Below are 22,252 nucleotides of genomic sequence, written 5' to 3' on the forward strand. Positions count from 1 at the left end.
AGTTTTTCTGAAATCATTTTAAAATCTACAAAACTGCAATTTAGCTTTAGTTGTTGTGTTCTATTATACCATCGAATACACAACTATTTTATTACATCTAATGCTTGCTGGAAATCAAAATCAAAATTTGTGTTTTTACCACCAGGGCGCATCATCTCTTTGAGAAAGTTTACCTGCAAATGAGAAAAAACTCCCAATTCCATGTTGATTTATTGTCCAATAGGGCTGCAACTAACGATTATTTTTACTGTAATAGATTAATCAGACGATTAATCAATTAATCGGATAAATGTCACTTATTTTCAATTACCTTCAAAATTTAACTCCATAACTATTTTTAGACCGTGACGTTGCCATCGTAACGCGGAAGTGGGTCATTATAGACACGCCCTCGCATACATGTTATTTCTGCTTGTTTACTCCGGTAATCTTTCAAAAAATGAACATGCCGATCAAACACTGCTGCTATGGAACTGGAGAAACGACTCAAGACATAACGATATATGAAGGATTTTTTTTTCATATGGTTCTCGAAACCAAAAACTCAGAGGGGGAAAAAAATGTGGAGAATGTCACCAGGGACATAATTTTCGGACAGAATTGGTAGGTTTAGCTCAGTAAACATCTCGTTCGTACATTATTTCCATTCATTTTTTATTGGGGAGAAACGATAGTTTGACACGCCTAGCCACAATTGCTAATGTCATGATTATTATTGAGAAAAAGTGGCTTGTTGATTGCGGTACGCCATTCCATGTGATTTACCGTTCAAATAGCGTACCGCAAGCAACCTCCCGTTTGTCCCCAATTGTAAATGAATGGAAATGATGTACGAGTGAGATGTTTACTGAGCTAAACCTACCAATTCTGTCCGGAAATGATGTCCCTGGTGCCAAATTCACTGATAAAAGATGTGGAAGAACATACAAATGTTCAGTTAAAGAGATGGCTTGAGTGCTGAGGGCTGAAAAAGAGCCGATCTGATCCAGAGTTAGCTTTTTTATCGACACCTTTTTCTTGTGTGCATTGCCTCACACCACTGACAATGACATTCTCCTGTTTCAACAATTTATCCTTTACCACCATATGCCCGGTCTTTCTTATTTATTATATCCTCTGGTTGTCTTACGTCCCTGACCGTTCTTGGGGGCAAGTTACATTGCTATTTTTGTGTAGCGATCGTAAATGCTACTCAGTGACAGCCAACGAACACTTTTAATTTTTCCATTAATAAAAAATCTTAATTCTATCATTTATTTACACTTCCCCTTTAATAAAGTTTTTTTTTTACAACAGAAAACGTAACAGTGGCAGTCAGACACCATTTTAATTTTTTTCAGGTCATTCATTGTCAGACAGAGGCAGCACGGCAAAACACCACGCTAAAAAATAAGTAAAAAATATCGAAATTGCTTCCCTCTTCGTCCTCTGAAGGACCATGGCCCCCAACAAAATGTTTACTGCTTATGAAATGTGAATGGCTTTACCTTGCTGGCGTTAAACTGGTCTTTTGGAAGTCAGAGCAAGTCACATTTTTTCATCAGAGTTTTTTGTTTTCGGGAAACGTATAAGGAAAACATCCTTCATATGTCGTGATGTCTAGAGTCGTTTCTACAAGTTCCATAGCAGCAGTGTTTGATCAGCATGTTCTTGTTTTGAAGAAAAAAAAAACAAAAAAACAAGCAGAAATAACATGGGTTGTATGCGAGGGTGTGTCTATAATGTCCCACTTCCGCGTTATGATGGCGACGTGACGATCTAAAAACAGCATTCGTGCGGTACGCTATTGGCGTCATATACTCACTTCTGACGGATGCACACGATATCCAACAACGCAATCCAACTCTTGACACTTTGTAATATTGTTGATTCAGCAACTCAACCTGAGTGTTGCAGAGAACTCTCTCTCTCTCTCTCGTACAGCCTCAAATTACACACAAACAAGGACCCCAACAAGACTGCTCATAGTTGCCGGCAAAAATCGATCCTCAAATTAGTTGGCAAGTATTTTATTAATCGATTTAATCGATTAGGTGTTGCAGCCTTACTGTTCAAATTAGACAAGAAAAAATACAGTTGCAAATCATTAAATGTCTTTAATTCATTTCCTTCAAATCAAGTATTGCCTGCATTACATCAGTAGTTTCAGGAGTTCTTACATCAACTTTGTCCCACAAACTTGACAACAGTAGTCCAAAAACACAAAATTCCTCCATTTTCCCCATTTCAAGTACGGTCAGACATAACAGTCTTCATTAAAACATCCAGCAGAGGCGTGTTTAAAGTCAAACGGCGACTAAATTCATCCAACGGTGATGTTTTCGTTCTTTTAATCTCATTTAAAATCTATTAAATCTGTCAGGGGTTAGTAGTATCATTCCCAAAGGAAAAATTGCACTTTATTTGTAGTAAAGGTGACCTCCCTTTATAGTATTTTATATTATCTTTAAAAACCTCGGCTGTCGTTTTTTCAGGTTTGCATGATAATTCGCATCAAAAATCTTTTCAAGCAGTTGTTATAAATTGCCGATCAAGCCAAGAATTTTTCTGCATGACTTCATTAATGTAATTTTATATGTAGAAAACAAATTTGGCACAAAAATGTGACGGTTTTTTACCATTTCATACAGTGGTTTGAAAAACTATCTGAACCTTTTGGAGTTTCTCAAGTTTCTGCATAAAATCACCATCAAATGTGATCTGTGGTAAAAATTTCACAGATGAAAAAACTGTCTGCTCGAACTAAAACCACCCAAACATTGATAGGTTTTCATATTTTAATGAGGATAGCATGCAAACAAAGACAGAAGAGGGGAAAATAAGTGATCCCTCTGTCAAAGGAGATTTAAAGTGCAATTGAAACCAATTTTTGCCAAACTATTTAAGTCAGGTGTGTGCCCAATCACTGGAAAGTGGTTTAAAGCTGCCCTGCCCACTATAAAACACACACCTGGTAAGAAAGGTCTTGATGAGAAGCATCATGGCTCGGTTACAAGAGCCGTCTGAAGACCTGCGATCAAGGATTGTTGATTTGTATAAAGCTGAAAAAAGGATGCAAAACCATCTCTAAAAGTCTGGATGTTCATCAATCCACAGTCAGAGAAGTTGCCTACAAATGGAGAGCGTTTGGCACAGTTGCTTCTCTCCCAAGGAGTGTCCGTCCACCAAAGATGATGTCAAGAGTTTAGCGCAGAATACTCAGAGGTAAAAAAAGAACAGAAATCACTGGCACATTCCAATTTCTCTGTGCACACATCAACTATATGTAAAACTATGGCCAAGAATGGTGCTCATGGAGGGACTAAACAAAGGAAGCCACTGCTTGGGGCTGTTTTGCTGCCTCAGAGCCTGGACTACTTGCAATAATTAATGGAACAATGAAGTTTTGCAGGAAAACCTGAGGCCTTCTATCAGACAGTTGAAGCTAAAAAGAGGATAGATGCTACAACAAGACAATGATCCAAAACACAGAAGTAAATCAACTTCAGAATGGTTTCAGAGGAACAAAATACACAGGTCCAGACTTGAATCCCATTGAGATACTGTGGCATGACGTAAAGACGGCGATTTATGCCAGACATCCCAGGAATCTGACTGAACCACAGCAGTTTTGTAGAGAAGAATGAGCCAAGATTAGTCCTGATCCATGTGCCAGACTGATCTGTAGCTACAGGAAGCGTCTGGTTGAAGTTTTTGCCCACAAAATATTAAATGTGATGGTTCACTTACTTATTTTTTCCCCCTTTTGTCATTGTTTGCTTGCTATCTTCATTAAAATATGAACATCTATACATATTTGGGTGGTTTTAGTTAAAGCAGACACAGTTTTTTCACCTGTGTGATTTTGACAAAGATCCGATCACATTTGATGGTGATTTTATGCAGAAATCTGAGAAATTCCAAAAGGTTGATAAGGTTAAATATGTTTTTAACCCAATTGCCAAAGTCATTTTTAACTCACTGTCACTATATAATAAAAAAAAAAAAAAAAAAAAAGAAAAACGATACTCATAAAAAAATGAGATCAAATTTGTTGTATTTTTGTATCTGTCAACCTTCAAAAATGATTTTGGCAAGAGAAATAGCTTCGTTTAGACAAAAGTAGGGCTTTTTGCCTCAAAAATAGTGGGGCGCATTGAAATAAGACTTCATTTTGTTCCACATCTACACTCATAATTCAAAACATCGTGGTAAATACTTCCTCATTGAAATGAATAGTCACGTCATTCGTATCTCGCAGTACCGCGATAAATACTTTTTAGTTATTTCAGCATTACATTTTAGCATAACATTTTTTCAACGCCCGCACCCAAAGTCGTTTCGCCCGGGGCGGCCCCCTGCTGGTTTGGAGTGGCACAGGCAGGCACTTTGTGAGTGTGTCAGTTTTCCAGAGGCACTGAAATGCTACATGACAGCTAAAAGTCAGCATTCTCGATCTCTCTGCAGCAAAAAAAAAAGCACTTAACGGGGACAAAGGCTCACATTTCCCTCAATTGTCTTTCACCAAGAGTGAGGAGGGAAATAAGAAGGTCACTTAGGTTCCTGTGCTTTCAGCTTTACTCAAACTTCCACTGCTGGTTTTGATCGAGCGGGTCACAGGGCCTCATCTGGATGTGAGCGCGGCCATCGGGAGTCCGGTAAGCCGTGATGCATTTGTCCGAGTGGGGGTGGTAAATGCTTTTGTCCTGGTGGTAGACGAGAGAAGAAAACAAGCCATCGAGAGCGAGACGGACGATAGGAAAACGCAAAGTCGGCTTACGTCTCGAAACTCCCATTGGATGCTGGCCGGCGTGGAACGTTGGTCGCCAGGGCAGTGCCTCATGCCGACGGCCTTCTTGTCTTGGAGCACCTCGGCGCAAAGCTCCGTCACCGAATTGAAGCGGATTTCCTTTTGGGACGTGTACTCAAAGTACTGGGAAAAAGACACAATGGTTAGAACTAGGGCTGTCAAACGATTAAATTTTTTAATCGAGTTAATTACAGCTTAAAAATTGATTAATCGCAATACAAACCATCTATAAAATATGCCATATTTTTCTGTAAATTATTGTTGAAATGGAACGACACAAGATGGATATATAGATTAAACATACGGTACATAAGTACTGCATTTGTTAAATTATTATAACAATAAATCAACAAGATGGCATTAACATTATTAACATTCTCTTAAAGTGATCCATGGATAGAAAGACTTGTAGTTCTTAAAAGATAATTGTTAGTAAAAGTTAGAGAAATTTTATATTAAAACCCCTCTTAATGTTTTCGTTTTATTATCATTTGTAAAATTTTCAATCAAAAAATAAACTAGTAGCTCGCCATTGTTGATGTCAATAATTACACAATGCTCATGGGTGCTGAAGCACATAAAATCAGTCGCACCCAAGCGTCAGCAGAGGGCGACAAAACTCCCAAAAACACAAGTAACAAGTGGACAAATTTTCAATCAAAAAATAAACTAGTAGCTCGACATTGTTGATGTCAATTATTACACCATGCTCACTCATGGTACTAACCCATAAAATCAGTTGGACCCAAACGCCAGCAGAGGGTACCAAACACCAAAAAAACAAGTAACAAGCAGACATTACACTATACTGTCATTTTAATCTGCTTGAGCGGGGCATGTGTGTTAATTGCGTCAAATATTTTAACGTGATTAATTTAAAAAATTAATTACCGCCCTTTAACGCAATAATTTTGACAGCCTTAATATATATATTTTTTTTTCATCATAAATTAATGCAGAAAATGCACAAATTAGTGTGTAAAGATTCACCAGAATGCAGGAAATTACGTAGTTGATACTCTATATTTTTTTGTTTGTCCCAGCACTGGTGGTGGGGCCCAAAGTGATATCTTTTCACGGGGCCCAAAATCCGTGGCAGCGCCTCTGTTCATGCGACCAAAAAAAAAAAAAAAGACAGGAAACAAAATAGCAGACAAGACGCCAGCGTCGTAAAGTCGAAATTGTGTAAGTCAAGCACGTCGTAACCCGGGGGCTATCTGTAAAGAGGAAACAACTGTAGTGTAGCGGAGTAAGAGTAGTGTTTCCTCTTCACAAATCTACTAAAGTAAATAAAACTACTGTTAGAAGTACATTTTTCTCAAAAGGTTACCCAAGTAAATGTACCGTAATTTCCCGAATATAACGCGCACTTTTTCCCCCCAAAATCAACTTGTAAAATTCTTGTGCACATTATAAACGGATACATGGATGGAGACAGAAATATATTTATATCACATATATATAAACCGATTTTTTTTTTTTTTTATTAACATGGCCCCGTTGTGTTGAAGAAACGTATGCGGCGACCCGTTGCTGACCATTACGGTACGTGACGTCACCATTTTGTTTCGGTAATACTTCACTCTAATCGGCCGAATGATTTCGTCTGTGTTAAATTCTGCTTTTTTCACTCTTCATAAAGCACAGAATTTAGTTTCTTGAACTCATTTGAGTCAACGTTTATTGCAGCTCCGCAACTCGGACCATAACAAACGTAACAACAAAGACTTCCTGTGTGTGTCCGTCAACTAGATCTGTCCCTCGGGAAACTCAAACCCAAATAACAATAGTTCCTGTTGTTGCTGTCGTGTCGACAGCGATGAGCTCTTGGATTTCCGACTTATGTTCTCACTTTCATTTTACCGTATCAAACCATGGAAGAAACATTTATTCATCATGATGAAACGAACAAGTTATACAGCAGCCTTTAAAAAAAAAAAAAAAGTCACATCTGTTTTGTTTTCTCCTAGATTCTGGTAAGTTGGAGAAATTGTCAAATCATATTATTACCGTAAATATTGTAAGTTTATGGTAATGTTTTGAACTACCAGTATGCTATGCTTGTGCTGTGTTTCACCAGTCAGTAAAATGACATTTCTGTATCTGTACACAAACTCTGTTTTCTTGTATTCTTCTATTTATTGGTGCTAAAATTAGGGTGCGCGTTATAAACGGGTACAATAATTTACCCTGGATTTTACAAGTAAATTAGGGGTGCGCGTTATGCACGGGTGCGCCTTATATTCGGGAAATTACGGTAACTGAGTAAATGTTATGACCCACTTCTGCTGATTTCTTAGTGTTCTTGTGTATAATATGCTACCCTGCTCCCAGTCATTTCCCTCCTAATTGAATATCTGACCAACTTATCGCAATCAAAACATCCTGTTGCCTTGGAAGGACTAAGGTGTGTCACCTGATTCCCTCCCTGGCCGTGACAGCCAAACAGCGAAAGGTGCGAGCCGGTGTAATTGTGGTCTGGGGCGTTGTAGTCCAGACACTCCGAAGGGATACCCGAGCTGCGCACCTGGATTGGAGGAAAACCATTCATGCCATTCCAATACATTTGTTCAAAAGAAGCAACAAGTTGTTAGCTAAATTTTCCACTAGAATAGTGTCTATGTTAACTCATGCCAAAATATAACAAGCTACTCACAGCGCCGTGCCAGCCATCCCTGTCCTCGGGTACGTGCAGTTCTGGGTAGATGTTGGTCAGGTACCAGTGGAATGATTTGCACTCGAGCCGCTCTTTCAGCTGCAGGCGTTCGGAAATGTCGCCGTAGTTCTCCTGTCGAGTCAATAATGTCATTTACAAAAAATGAATCATTTGTGAGAAAGCTTTCTATTTAAAAGTATTAGCGGCTAATGTAAATATTTAACATGGACGTGTTTGCAAAGGGGTGGAGCTGTCACCTGACATCGTTTTCTTCACCTGAAGTGTTGCATGGGACATTTCGCTTGATTTGTCAAACTAAAACGATTGAGCTTGAAAGACTACCTTTTCTTGTACGCAGCGTCTAACTGTTTACATTACTCTAACACAATTAATCAGGGAATAGTATAGTTTCTCATATTTACTTTTTGAATTACTCTAACACACCCAATATAAAGAAAATAGCACTTACACCATTGTTTAAGGAAAACAAGCAGAATATAGGGCATAAAACACACACGACGCCTTCTTATCACGGAAGCCCGACGCACCAACTCTCACAATCAGTTCTCCCCGAACAAATGGCGGGACGGTCTGTCCCAATACAAAGAGCACCGGAAAACGCCCGATATCCAACTGATAACATGACTGACAAGACTCCAACAGCCCCTATGATGCTGAGGTGCCAAAATCCACAACCTTCATTGCCCGGACAACAGCAACTTGCGAATCGTCCTGTCCATTCCACAAACAGACAAAAATTCCAAATTCTTCCTGCCCACAGTGAGAGCCTTCAAAAGACTGAATGTTTAACTAATAGTTGTCATTTTTTCTCGGGAACCTTTTGTTGACTTCTGCTATGGTAACCCCGGAATGAGTTTGCCTCCTCACCTGAGTCTGTGCCCATTTTGCATTTCTGTTTGATCACTGTTGCTCCAAATAAATTGTCATCTTTTATACGGTAAGCCTTCTTTAAACCTTTAAAAATAGAGTCAGTACAAAGGGTTAAGACTAAGGTGAATGCGCGAAGTTTTGCCTTCTGGCCGGATTGCCAGGGTCCCGCTGGTCCGGGGGTTCGGCTGGTGCGATTCTGGCGGTCTTGCTAGAAGGTCAGATTCCTTCAATCTCCAAGAACGAGGACGTATTCCCCAAAATGCTTCAGTGCCGAAATATGATCGAGTCAAATTGGTGAACGGACCAGGTTTAATTTAAGACTCATCATATCAGTGAAACTCAAATTATCACCGAAAATTGCAACTTAATCTCTACAAGTACAAAGGTACCTCTACTCAATACATTAATTGGTTCTGGAAGTAGTCTCGTGTTTTTAGACGTGTTTTTCTCGTAAATGACTGTTCCAAGCGCTGCTGAGATGTCGTTTAGCTCACTATCTCGCTAGGATTTAGCTCCAACGTTGTGGCGAGGACAGTACAGTGACGTATAATACATGTTTTTGGATAGTTATTTTGAGATTTGGGTGGTGGGTATTTAAAGGTACTTAAATGGTCAATTCCGATTTAAGTGGGGCGGCGTAGGGTCGGTTGCCGACGGGCTTACACTCACAAGGGATTCACACAATTACTGGTTTCTAGCTCACAGAGCTGATTTTTGTACACTCCACCCCTCTCAATCACTTATCTTATAGACCCCGCCCCCTTCTTTCCCTATGTCATACTCTCAATGTGAAACATTGAAACTGTTCAGACCAACCAAACACTTAGACTTCAGGACTGGTTAAAAAAAATTCGTTTGTAGAGACGTTCGTAAGTAGAGGCACCACTGTATGGTTTTGATATTTTTGCTTTTTTTGGAATACTAGAGGAATATTGTATGTGGACTTTTTTGATTTTTTCTGTACCTCATTTTCAAACTGTTTTAGTAAACAAAGTCATCCTTTCAGAACTAAACGTCCTGAAGAAATGTCAAAACTCCCACGGAGTTTGTGGTTCTACACCTTTCTGGCGGGCGGATTCCTCTTGTAGAAGTGTTGCTTGTAGGAGTCCATCCAGACCTCGGCCGCCCGCACTGTGTTCTGCAAGAATTTGGGCCGTGGGTACGGAGCCTTCTTGGGGAAAACGTGCCCCACGTGGGAGCACGGGTCGATCTCCAGGCTGCCGCCGCACTGCCACACCTGTGGGACGCCACGCGTGTTCAGGAGCTAGAAATGCACGGCGATTTAGGAGGCCGCACTGACCCGAAAGGAGAGCTCCAGATTCTCTCCGCCCCACACTTCCATGCTCATGTCGTAAGTGCCCAGGTACTGAAAGTAGGCCTTGCTAACCGCGAACAAGCCGCCCGCCATTGTCGGAGACCTTGCAAAATCAAAGAGTCGTGGTCATTTGGCAGATAAGTACATGCGATGGTCTGATTTGAAAAATCAATTGTAAAACACGGCACCTGATGGGATCGATACGCGAGGTTCGGCGCTGGCGTTCCCTCTCGGGCACGGCGTGCCACTGGAAGGTGAGCCTCCAGTCGAAGCCCCCCCTCATGGGCAAGCCCGTCTCCATGTAAAACTCAAAAGTGTTCCAGTCAATGGTGTCGATCACAGGACACATGATGGTGCTGGGATTCTGTCTGATCCTTGAAAAAAGATGAACCGTGATGCTTAATATATGAAATGTGACATGAAAATGTTTAACAATTCCGGACTTACCTTTCCAGCAGCGGCTCGATCCAGCCCGTAACGCACTCACAGTGACAGTCCAGGAAGGTGAGCACGTCGCCAGTGGCGAAGCGGCCGCCGATGAGACGGGCCCGGACCAGGCCCTCGCGCTTGTTGGTACGGATGAGACGAACGCGCTTCAGGTTGCCGAGGTATTCGGCCAGCTGGCTTTTTAGATAGTCTGGAAATCCAAACGTCACACAAACTCTTAATTTTGGTCGTTTTAATTGATGTACAGTGGTATGAAAATGTATCTGAACCTTTTGGAATTTCTGCGTAAAATCACCGTCAAATGTGATATAATCTAAAAAACGGTGTCTGCTTGAACTAAAACCGCCCAAACATTTATAGGTTTTCATATTTTAATGAGGATAGCATGCAAACAATGACAGAAGGGGGAAAAATAAATAAGTGAACCATCACCTTTAGTATTTTGTGCCCCCCCACCCTTTGGCAGCAATAACTTCAACCAGACACTTCCTGTAACTGCAGATCAGTCTGGCACATCGATCAGGAATAACCTTGGCCCATTCTTCTCTACAAAATTGCTGTCGTTCAATCAGATTCCTGGGATTTCTGGCATGAATCGCTGTCTTTAGGTCATGCCGCAGCATCTCAATGGGGTTGAAGTCTGGACTTTGATTTGGCCACTCCAGAATGTGTACATTGTTCACCTGAAACCATCCTGAAGTTGATTTACTTCTGTTTTTTGGATCATTGTCTTGTTGCAGCATCCATTGTCTGACAGACGGCCTCAGGTTTCGTGCAAAACATTCTAATAAACTTTTAAATTCATTCTTACATTAATGATTGCAAGTTGTCCAGGTCCTGAGGCATCAAAACTGCTTCATTCCTACCATGCTTCATGGTAGGGATGAAGAGTTGATGTTGGTGAGCTGTTCCATTTTTCCTCCACACAAAGTTGTGTGTTACTCCTAAACACTTCAACTTTGGTTTCATCAGTCCACAAAAATTTTGCCAAAACTTCTGTGGAGTGTCCATGTGCCTTTTTGCGAACATTAAACGAGCAACAATGTTTTTTTTTTTTAGAAAGCCGTGACTCCCTCTGTGGGGTTCTCCCATGAACACCGTTCTTGGCCATAGTTTTACATATAGTTGATGTGTGTACAGAGAAATTGGAATAAGCCAGTGATTTCTGTTCTTTTTTTTTTTTTTTACCTCTGAGTATTCTGCGCTAAACTCTTGGCATCATCTTTGGCGGACGAACACTCCATGGGAGAGAAGCAACAGTGCCAAACTCTCCATTTGGAGACAACTTCTCTGACTGTTGATTGATGAACATTCAGACTTTTGGAGATGGTTTTGTATCCTTTCCCAGCTTTATACAAATCAACAATCCTTGATCGCAGGTCTTCAGACAGCTTTTTTGACCGAGCCATGATGCAACTCAGACAATGCTTCTCATCAAGACCTTTCTTGCCAGGTGTGTGTTTTATAGTGGGCATGGCAGTTTTAAACCACTCATCAGTGATTGGGCACACACCTGACTTAAATTGTTTGGTAAAAATTGGTTTCAATTGGTCTTTAAGTCCCCTAAGGCAGAGGGTTCACTTATATTTCTCCCTTCTGTCATTGTTTGCATGCTACCATCATTAAAATATGAAAACCTATAAATGTTTGGGTGGTTTTAGTTCAAGCAGACACTGTATTTTCATTTGTGTGATTTTGACAAAGATCAGATCACGTTTGATGGTGATTTGATGCAGAAACGTGAAAAATTCCAAAAGGTACTGATACTTTTTCATACCACTGCAGGTTAAAAATCCTATCAATGATTTTTTTGACTTTCAAATTTCAAGTTTTAGTCGAACGCAGTCACATTTTGATTCTTTGGTACAAGTCTTTATTTACACATGATCACTGGCTGGTGAAAAAAAACTTCAAGTCGGCATGTTTCGGGATGACCTTACTAGCTAACCTAATGTCAATATTCTTTGCTGGAGCATTATTCTAAACCTAAAGCCAGTAGCTTCCCACCTTTGTCGCTGTAGTCGTCGATCAAGATGACTTCCTTCAGCAGGATGGCGGGCGTCGTCTCCAGGACGCTGTGGACCGTCCTGAGCAGCGTGGACCAGGCCTCGTTGTAGAAAGTGATGATGACCGATGTGGTGGGTAAATGGTGGTAGTCAAACTGCTTACTGCGGCACCTGAGGTGTTACACGTATCGCATATCCGTCGGATGGAAAATACCAGGTGTTTGTCCAAATATGATTTTTAGCCATGTTGTCTGTTCCAATTACACACTATAAACAAAGTAGCTGAGAACAAATCTATATCTATATTAGGGCTGTCAAAATTATCGCGTTAACGGGCGGTAATACATTTTTTTAATTAATCACGTTAAAATATTTGACGCAATTAATGCACACGCCTCTCTCAAACAGATTAAAATGACAGTACAGTGTAATGTCCGCTTGTTACTTGTTTTTTTGGCGTATGGCGCCCTCTGCTGGCGCTTGGGTCCAACTGATTTTATGGCTTTCAGCACCATGAGTGGGCATGGTGTAATTATTAACATCAACAATGGCGAGCTACTTGTTTTTTTGATTGAAATTTTTACAAATTTTAATAAAACGAAAACATTAGGAGGGATTTTAATATAAAATTTCTATAACTTGTACTAACATTTATCTTTTAAGAACTACAAGTCTTTCTATCCATGGATCGCTTTAAGAGAATGTTTATAATGTTCATGCCATCTTGTTGATTTATCGTTATAACAAACAAATACAGTACTTATGTACAGTATGTAGAATGTATATATCCGTCTTGTGTCTTATCTTTCCATTCCAACAATAATTTACAGAAAAATATGGATTTTTTTATAGATGGTTTGAATTGCGATTAATTACTATTAATTAATTTTGAAGCTGTGATTAACTCGATTACAAATTTTAATCGTTTGACAGCCCTAATCTATACCTCAAAGCTTATACTTTTTTTCTCCAATGCAAGGCATGATACCAACTTGAAAAACAAGACTCAAGCAAGATGTGTTTTCTCTTACAAAGTGGTATTTGCACACAGTCTTATTTTGCAACCAGATGGTAGCCATAATGCAGAGTCATAAAGGAGACGGTAGGGAGCAACCGCAGCAATGCAAGTAAAGACGCAGTGTATACACACACACAAAAAAAAACATGAATGTAAAACCTATAGAATCTCGGCTATCATTAACATTAAAACAAACACTCCTTGCTTGGATAGCGATACTGGAAAATCAGGTTCAACTTGACCACTGTCAAGAATCATGCACTGCACATGTTTTCAGTATTATCGGCCATTGTGAAAATGAATAGGCTCCCAGAACAAGGCTTTAAAAGTTCATTACAAAGACCAGTATAGTAAAATTCTATTGTTTTTTTTTTTTAGGGCTGTCAAAATTATCGCGTTAACAGGCGGTAATTAATTTTTTTAATTAATCACGTTAAAATATTTGACACAATTAACTAGGGCTGCAGCTATCGAATATTTTTGTAGTCGATTAATCGATGGACTAGTTAGTTCGAATAATCGAGTAATCTGATAAGGAACATGAAAAATAAAATACCTGAGCTGAGCCTGAAACGGTATAAACGGTATAAAAAAAAAAAATAATAATAATAATGAGGATCTATGTACACCAAAAGAACAATTGGCTAACTTACACAGAAAAAGTCGGCTAGCTTAAATGCTATATAATGCTAAAGCTTTTTTTTGTTTTGTTGTTTTTACAATGCTCTTAACAAATGATTCAGACACATATTCCCTCAGTAAAACGGCTAACTATACCTGTGAACGAAATCATGAAGGCATTAAAAAACATTAGCTCAAACAAAAACCTAGCTTACGTTGGTCTTAACAGGGAGCAGTTGGATTCAGCCATGTGAAAAGAGGCAGACCAGAGGGCAGTGTATCCACCCTTATCAATAAACTTAAATGTAAACACTCTCAAAATAAACCATTACAACGCCACTTTAATTAATTGAATACTCGAAGCAACAAAATTTAATTCGAATATTTCTTTCTAATCGAATACTCGAGTCAATCGATTAATCGTTGCAGCACTACAATTAACGCAAATGCCCTGCTTCAACAGATTAAAATGACAGCACAGTGCAATGTCCACTTGTTACTTGTGTTTTTTGGAGTTTTGTCGCCCTCTGTTGGGACTTGGGTGCGACTGATTTTATGGGCTTAAGCACCCATGAGCATTGTGTAATTATTGACATCAACAACGGCGGGCTACTAGTTTATTTTTTGATTAAAATTTTTACAAATTTTATCAAAACGAAAACATTAAGAGGGGTTTTAATATAAAATTTCTATAACTTGTACTAACATTTATCTTTTAAGAACTACAAGTCTTTCTATCCATGGATCGCTTTAACAGAATGTTAATAATATTAATGCCATCTTGTTGATTTATTGTTATAATAAACAAATACAGTCCTTATGTACCGTATGTTGAATGTATATATCCGTCTTGTGTCTTATCTTTCCATTCCAACAATAATTTACAGAAAAATATGGCATATTTTATAGATGGTTTGAATTGCGATTAATTACGATTAATTAATTTTTAAGCTGTAATTAACTCAATTAAAAATTTTAATCGTTTGACAGCCCTAGTTTTTTTTTTTTTTTTTTGAAGGAAATTTCTCCGGCGCACCACACAGCCCGAACCATTTGACCGATCGGCACCGTTCACATATCGAAACAACCGCAATAACACTTTTTCGAACGACCCCGAAAAATGTTCTGTCTGCCCGTAAACGCAGATTTTTCAGCGATTTTCAGCAAAACGCATTTTTCAAAGTGTATTTAGTCTTACAATTTTTGACCAAATCACATAATTTGGACATCAAAAATTTCGGGACGATGAGGAGCATAAAAGTTGTAACTAGAATTTGGAAAAACTTTACGGTTCCCCGGGAATTTGCCCAAAAAATTCCTATTCATTTTTAATGAGATGCTACTTTCAAATTTCCCATTCACTTCCAAAGGAATTTACATTGCATTGATGCCATTGACGGCCATGTATGTCGATTCTATTGATGCCAACGTACTTGGATTCCATTGACGGCCATTGACGTCCAAATTTCCCATTCATTTCTAATGGCATTTACATTGCATTGAGGCCAACTTAGACAGATGCCATTGACGGACATGTATGTCAATTGTATTGATGCCAATGTACTTGGATTCTATTGACGCATATGTAAGTCTATGCCATTGACGGCCATGGATGTCCAAATTTCCCATTCATTTTCAATGGCAAAAAAAAATAAAATGTCCCCAAATCAACAGGAAATGAACAGATATCAATAGGACGTGTCCCCCAAATGTCCCCAATTCCATTGACATGTATGGAAGTCAATGCCATTGACGGCCATGAATGTCAAATTTCCCATTCATTTCCAATGGCATTAACATTGCATTGAGGCCAATTTAGACAGATGCCATTGATAGCCATGTATATAGATTTTATTGATGCCAATGTACTTGGATTCCATTGGAGCATATGGATGCCAATGCCATTGACAGCCATGGACGTCCAAATTTCAAATTTATTTTCCATGTTTGTTGATTCCATTGATGTCAATGTACTTGGATTCCATTGATGCAAATGCAAGTCGAGGCCATTGACAGCCATGGACGTCCAAATTTCCCATTCATTTTCAACAGCAAAATAAAAAAAAAAACAAATGTGCCCAAATCAACAGGAAAGGACCAGATATCAATAGGACGTGTCCCCAAATGCCACAACCCTCGTTGCCCTGACAACCGTAACTCCCGAATCCTCCTGTCCAATCCAAAAACGGACAATAATCCTAAACAACGCCCAAGCACACTCTTCTTCTCCCCACAGCCAGCCCCGCGAGAAAAGACTGAATGTTTAACTAATCGTTGCCATTTTTCTCAGGAACCTTTTGTTGACTTGTGATATGGTGACCTTGGAAAGGGTCTGCCTCCTCGCCCAAGTCTTTCTGTTTCGCCTTGCCGTTTGATTGCTGTCAACCTGAATAAATTGTGCTTCAAAGCCTTTTTCCAGCTTTCAAAATGGAGTCAGTATAAGGAGTTAAGACTAAAGTGAACGCGCAGAGTTTGCCTTTTGGCCAGGTTTTCGGAGTTTTGCCGGCCCGGGTCGTTGGAGTTGCGACAGCGCAGGTCCGGCGATTCGGCTGGTGGGATTCCGGCAATCTGGCTAAAAGGTCAGATTCCTTCACTATTAACCAAATATATCAACAAATAAGCCGCACTGGACTATAAGCCTGCAGAATTCAAAATGAGGGAAAAAAAGTAACAGCTTTTAGCCTTAAAATTACGGTACTCATGACTTGAGTATTATTTTCACTGAATATTTATACTTGAGTAAATACTTTGGATAGCTAATTTAGTAATATCACTCTTACTTGAGTCAGATTTTTGGCTACTCTACCCCACTGTGTTGATGTCAGGCACGAAAAAAACTTACTCAGGCATCCTGTTGTCTTTAATATGTCTGTGTAGAGAAATCTTGTCGCTGACAAAGATGTTGATGGCGTAGAGCTCCACGCTCTCCTGCGCTTGCTTCTTCTCCTCCGGACTCAGGTCGGGTTTGGTCGCCCGACCCCACTCACCCGGGGCGTTGCCATCTGCCGGCGGCTTGGCGTAGAGGGGCGCGGCCAGGTTCTCCGCATCGGATTTCCGAGGCTTTAGCTCAAGCGTGTCAGCGGAGGATGATGTTGAGGACGGTAAGGGGGAGAGAGCAAGTAGAAGATAGCCCAGCCAGAGTAGCCACAGAAGGAAGAACGCCTTGGCGAGCACGCCCAGTTTGCGTGAACAGCGCCCCATCACTGTCGGGGTTTATATCCTGCGGGAGACATTTAAAGTAAAAAATATGTAGTTTTCTGCATCAATCATGTTTTGTTTTGTTTTTTTCCCCCAATCAACTTTCCCGCGTTTCTATTTGATCTCCTCGGTTTAGCTTTAACGATAGCCTGAGCCGGCCACTGTATTACGTGCTTGGCAGAGTATTCTGAGGAAACTCCAATTTCAACAGGAAGAAGGCCACTTTGGACCTGCGCCCGAGAGCTAGAGGAGACGCTCGAGGACAAAAAGGCCCTTTGATTGGTGGCCGTCCATCACACCTTCCAACCTCCAATAGCTCGGTGCCCCAGTGGGAACTTTGCATGCATTTTAAATCCTTCCCTTGCTGTCTTGCATCCAAAATAAGTGGTGAACACTCAACATTAGGTGTGGGAACGTCTGAGTAGTTCACGATACGATACGATTTGCGATACAAGTCTCGCGATAACGTCACGATATCGATATGGCAATACAATAATTATTGATTGGGTGAGGGAATTATTCTAGAATACTCTACAAAACAACTTATCAACGGGAAAAACAAGCCCTTTTCACCCTTCTGTTTACAGACGAAAAAAATTGGAGTAATTGTCGAATAAAAACTAGACTAAGACAAACACAATTTGAAATGATTAAATGACTAATTTTCGTCCAAAATCTAAAACGAAAATTAAAAGGGCTGCTAAAAACAACATCTGCACATCTGCTCATCTGCACATTGAGAGGCAGCGAGAACGAAAAGTGGTATTTGACATATAGCAAAATAGCTTTTGGCATATGGCAAAATGGCTTTTGAGATATGGCATTTTTGGGGGCATGTGCAATTTTTGGGCATATGCCAAAATGGCTTTCGGCAAATGGATTTTTTTTTTTTTTCTTTTTTTTTTTTTTTTTTTTTTTACATATGGCATTTTTTTTGTATGGTTGTCAATGTCATCGCCTTACTTGGGTGCCAGTTGAATGTCAATGCGCTGTAAGGGTAAGCATATGGTCAAAAATCAGAACCACATGTTTTTCTGCCATTTAAAATGAATGGGAAATTTGGACGTGCATGGCCGTCAAAGGCATGGATTTGCATGGCCTGCAAAAATATGCCCCAAAAATCTGCCATATGCCAAAAGCCATTTTGCAATATACCAAAAAAAGCCATATGCCAAAAGCCATTTTACCATACAGTATATGTCCTGCCTAGCAAAAATGTAAAATGCCCAAAAAAATCTGCCATATGCCAAAAGCCACTTTGCCATATACCAAAAAACTGCTATATGCCCCTAAAAAATTCCATACTCCAAAAACCATTTTGCCATACCCCCCCCCAAAAAAAAAAAAAACTGCCATATGCCAAAAGCCATTTTGCCATATGACAGAAAAATGCCATATGCCAAAAGCCATTTTGCCATACAGTATATGTCCTGCCTTGCAAAAAATGGTATATGCCCAAAAAAATCTGCCATATGCCAAAAGCCATTTTGCAATATACCAAAATAATTCCATATGCCAAAAGCCATTTTGACAAATCCTCAAAAAAATGCTATATGCTAAAAGCCAAAATGGCTTTCGGCAAATGGATTTTTTTTTCTTTTTTTTTTTTTTTTTTACATATGGCATTTTTTTTGTATGGTTGTCAATGTCATCGCCTTACTTGGGTGCCAGTTGAATGTCAATGAGCTGTAAGGGTAAGCATATGGTCAAAAATCACAACCACATGTTTTTCTGCCATTTAAAATGAATTGGAAATTGGGACGTGCATGGCCGTCAAAGGCATGGATTTGCATGGCCTGCAAAAACATACCCCAAAAATCTGCCATATGCCAAAAGCCTTTTTGCAATATACAAAAAAAATTCCATAAACCAAAAGCCATTTTGCCATAAAGTATATGTCCTGCCTAGCAAAAATGTAAAATGCCCCAAAAAAATCTGCCATATGCCAAAAGCCATTTTGCCATATACCAAAAAACTGCTATATGCCTGCAAAAAATTCCATATGCCAAAAACCATTTTGCCATACCGCCCCCCCCCCAAAAAAACAGCCATATGCCAAAAGCCATTTTGCCATATGGCAGAAAAATGCCATATGCCAATAGCCATTTTGCCATACAGTATATGTCCTGCCTTGCAAAAATGGTATATGCCAAAGCCATTTTGACAAATCCTCAAAAAAATGCTATATGGCAAAAGCCAAAATGGCTTTTGGCATATAGCCAAAGCCATTTTGCCATATGCCAGAAAAATGCCATTTGCCAAAACCCATTTCACAATATACCAAAAAATCCATATGCTAAAAGCCATTTTGCCATATACCAAAAAACTGCTATATGCCCCCAAAAATGCCATATACCAAAAACCATTTTGCCATATCCCCCCCCAAAAAACTGCCATATGCCAAAAGCCATTTTTGCCATACAGTATATGTCCTGCCTTGCAAAGATGTTATATGCCAAAAGCCATTTTGCAATATACCAAAAAAAATCCCATGTACCAAAAGCCATTTTGCCATTATATGTCCTGGCTTGCAAAAATGGTATATGCCCAAAAAATCTGCCATATGCCAAAAGCCATTTTGCAATATACCAAAATAATTCCGTATGCCAAAATCTTTTTTTCCATACACCAAAAAACTGCTGCATGCCCCCAAAAATGCCATATGCCAAAAACCATTTTGCCAAATCCTCAAAAAAAAAAGCTATATGCCAAAGGCCAAAAATGGCTTTTGGCATATAGCCTAAGCTATTTTGCCATATGCCAGAAAAATGCCATTTGCCAAAACCCATTTTACAATATACCAAAAAAATCCATATGCCAAAAGCCATTTTGCCATATACCAAAAAACTGCTATATGCCCAAAAAAATGCCATATACCAAAAACCATTTTGCCATACCCCCCAAAAAAACTGCTATATGCCAAAAGCCATTTTTGCCATACAGTATACAGTATGTCCTGCCTTGTAAAAATGTTATATGCCAAAAGCCATTTTGTCATATACCAAAAAAAATTCCATATGCCAAAAGCCATTTTGTCATATACCAAAAAAACTGCTATATGCCCAAGAAAAACCTGCCATATGCCAAGAACCATTTTGCCATATCCCCCAAAAACTGCCATATGCCAAAAGCCATTTTGCCATATGCCAGAAAAAAGCCATATGCCAAAAGCCATTTTGCCAAGCAGTATATGTCCTGTCTTGAATTCAGTTGTGTTAGGTTAGTGCTCTAGTGTGTCTGGTCATTGTAATTACCCACTGATTTCACCGGTTGTTGCCTGCTCCTTGTGTCTTGACCAATCCGCTGCCTCTTTTATAAACCACCTGTGTCTCATTGTCTTGTATTTAAGTTCTCCGTAGGCTTGTATTTAAGTTCTCCATTTGCTATCTGTTCTTCTTCGGTCATTCTCAACCCATGTGTCTATCCCAAGTTCATGTCTATTTCGCCGCTCATAGCGCTCCTGTTCCTTTATCCTCTTTTTAAGTAAGTTTTTGATGCCTTTTGTTTGTACTTTGTGTTTTTGTTAGTTCTCATAAAAGCGTTAGGAGTTCACCATCACCCTGTCTCGTCTCCCTACCTTTGGGTCCTCCATGCATCCCCCTCATGACAATATACCAAATACCACTTTTCGTTCTCGGCCCTGCTGCATTTTAAACAGCCCAGAGTCCTTGCTAAACTACGTAGTGCAGATACCTATGTCACTGGGAAACTGTCCACCCACTTAAAGTGCTTGCTTCCAGGCCAATGCAACGTCAGGCGCAGGCGGACTTGGGCGTAAGATTAGATTTAACTAAAATAGGAGGTGGGTGGCCTGAGAGAGTTTGCAGATTTGCTTGTATCATCATGACATTCTGTTTCGGCAGTGTTTTCTGGGGGGTCAAAAACAGACATTTCATCCACCAAATTTTTGGTTCGTCACATCACATCTAACAGTGTGTAATTATTAAGCAACATCAGCGGTGAAGGTCACGAGCAAAAAGATTTTGAACGGCTCTAAAATCACTATCAACACTTGTTGGTTAGTTTTGTTAGAAAATTCATATTTTACTTAATAATTTATTTTGTATTTTCTGATGCTGTCACGCTCATCTTCTCATCATTTGCCAGTTTTTCGGGTCCTTGCAATAGTAAGAGGTATTTCACTGGAAATCTACTCTTATCTTTTTTGATAACGAAATTTCCCAAAACAACACACAGCAGGAGGAACCAACAAATTTTTTGCCACGCTCACACATATGATGGGCCCAATATATTGACGAGTGACGGGACACTATGATTTAAGTATGTTTATGTGTTATGAAACACATTTATTAATGTATGAGGCAGTATGACATATTTAAAGAAATGTGCTCACGTTTATTTCCAAATAACACATTTTTTAGACCTTTAATGGCCATACCACGACATTTTTGCTCAGTGGTTATCAAAATGTAATAGACTACACAAGGCACAGATAAGACATAATTTAAGTAAGTAAAACTTTTTTTTATGTTAAAATTAGGTAAATTGCAATTGACCGTTTTTAATGACCTTTTTGGCAGCAGAGGACATTTCAACTTAAGTAAAAGACTCGGGAAAGTACTTTTACTTTAATACAAAGATTTTTTTTTTTTTATGTCTTATCTGCTCGAGGAAGTAGGAAACGAAACATTTATTTGGCGTCGACGTCGCCTACCTCGTCGGCCGGTCATGTGAGTTCGAGCGTCTTTTCGAGGATTTGGCGGTTGTTGTTTGTCGTCCTCGGCCCGGAGGGAGAAACCACTGCCGTGCAGATGTCAGCAGACGTCGCCTACATCCTCCCCTGATCCTCCCGCAGCTCCACGTTACTGTAGTAGCCAGTATAGATATCATATATAGAAAAGCTAGATGATCAATGAGTGCTGAGGGCCAACCGGCACGGCCGTCATCACTTAACGGTCATCTTGTGCCAGTGCCATTCGCTAGACGATACTTTGAAACTGTATTGTACTTTGAAGTAGCTATTAATTAAGTTTGAACCGATTTTCAAGCGGCTCGGTTTTACAAAAACGTCAGAGTTACAGTGAATTAACTGCAAATTTAAAATGTTGAATATATTTTTTCCCAAATCAAGCCTGAGCTATGTTAACACGGCTTGTTATAAACAGAAAAGTGGAAAATCTGCCAGGACTTGGCCAAGTTAAGATTATTTGAATGGAGATAAATCACTCACTTTAAATTAGCTGAAAAAAACTGTTGTGAAATGGCCGCCGGCTAGTCACGCCGCTGACTCCCAACTTTAGCTAATGCAGCCAGCGTCCAGACGGTTTATATCGGCCCAAGCAATTCCGTT

General features: G+C 39.6%; 1 protein-coding gene across 2 annotated transcripts; it reads right to left on the reverse strand.

Annotated features, from left to right (window-relative positions):
• Positions 1-2,076: 2,076 nt before the first annotated feature.
• poc1bl (POC1 centriolar protein homolog B (Chlamydomonas), like) lies at positions 2,077-22,252 on the reverse strand. 2 transcript variants are annotated; one of them, XM_057828584.1, is made up of 12 exons: positions 22,133-22,252; positions 21,617-21,767; positions 16,586-16,963; positions 12,106-12,275; positions 10,099-10,288; positions 9,840-10,025; positions 9,637-9,754; positions 9,397-9,573; positions 7,446-7,577; positions 7,206-7,316; positions 4,760-4,912; positions 2,077-4,685 (listed from the first exon to the last, which is right to left on the reverse strand). In XM_057828584.1, exons 3-12 carry the CDS (start codon positions 16,942-16,944, stop codon positions 4,557-4,559), a joined length of 1,725 nt encoding a protein of 574 aa, XP_057684567.1. In that variant the 5' UTR covers positions 16,945-16,963; positions 21,617-21,767; positions 22,133-22,252; the 3' UTR covers positions 2,077-4,556. The 2 variants fall into 2 exon arrangements, with proteins under 2 accessions (XP_057684567.1, XP_057684566.1); XM_057828583.1 differs by having other exon boundaries at positions 2,077-4,912.

The sequence above is a fragment of the Corythoichthys intestinalis genome, chromosome 22 (genome assembly GCF_030265065.1).
Source record: "Corythoichthys intestinalis isolate RoL2023-P3 chromosome 22, ASM3026506v1, whole genome shotgun sequence".
Lineage (NCBI taxonomy): Eukaryota > Metazoa > Chordata > Actinopteri > Syngnathiformes > Syngnathidae > Corythoichthys > Corythoichthys intestinalis.

What these genes read in the sequence shown, in the direction of transcription:
- poc1bl (XM_057828583.1), bottom strand. Translation starts at nt 16,944, where the DNA reads ATGGGGCGCTGTTCACGCAAACTGGGCGTGCTCGCCAAGGCGTTCTTC. An exon ending in AAAGACAACAGGATGCCTGA is followed by an intron (nt 12,276 to 16,585) that starts GTAAGTTTTTTT and finishes GTAACACCTCAG; the next exon opens with GTGCCGCAGTAAGCAGTTTG. An exon ending in ACGGCCAGGGAGGGAATCAG is followed by an intron (nt 4,913 to 7,205) that starts GTGACACACCTT and finishes TCTTTTTCCCAG; the next exon opens with TACTTTGAGTACACGTCCCA.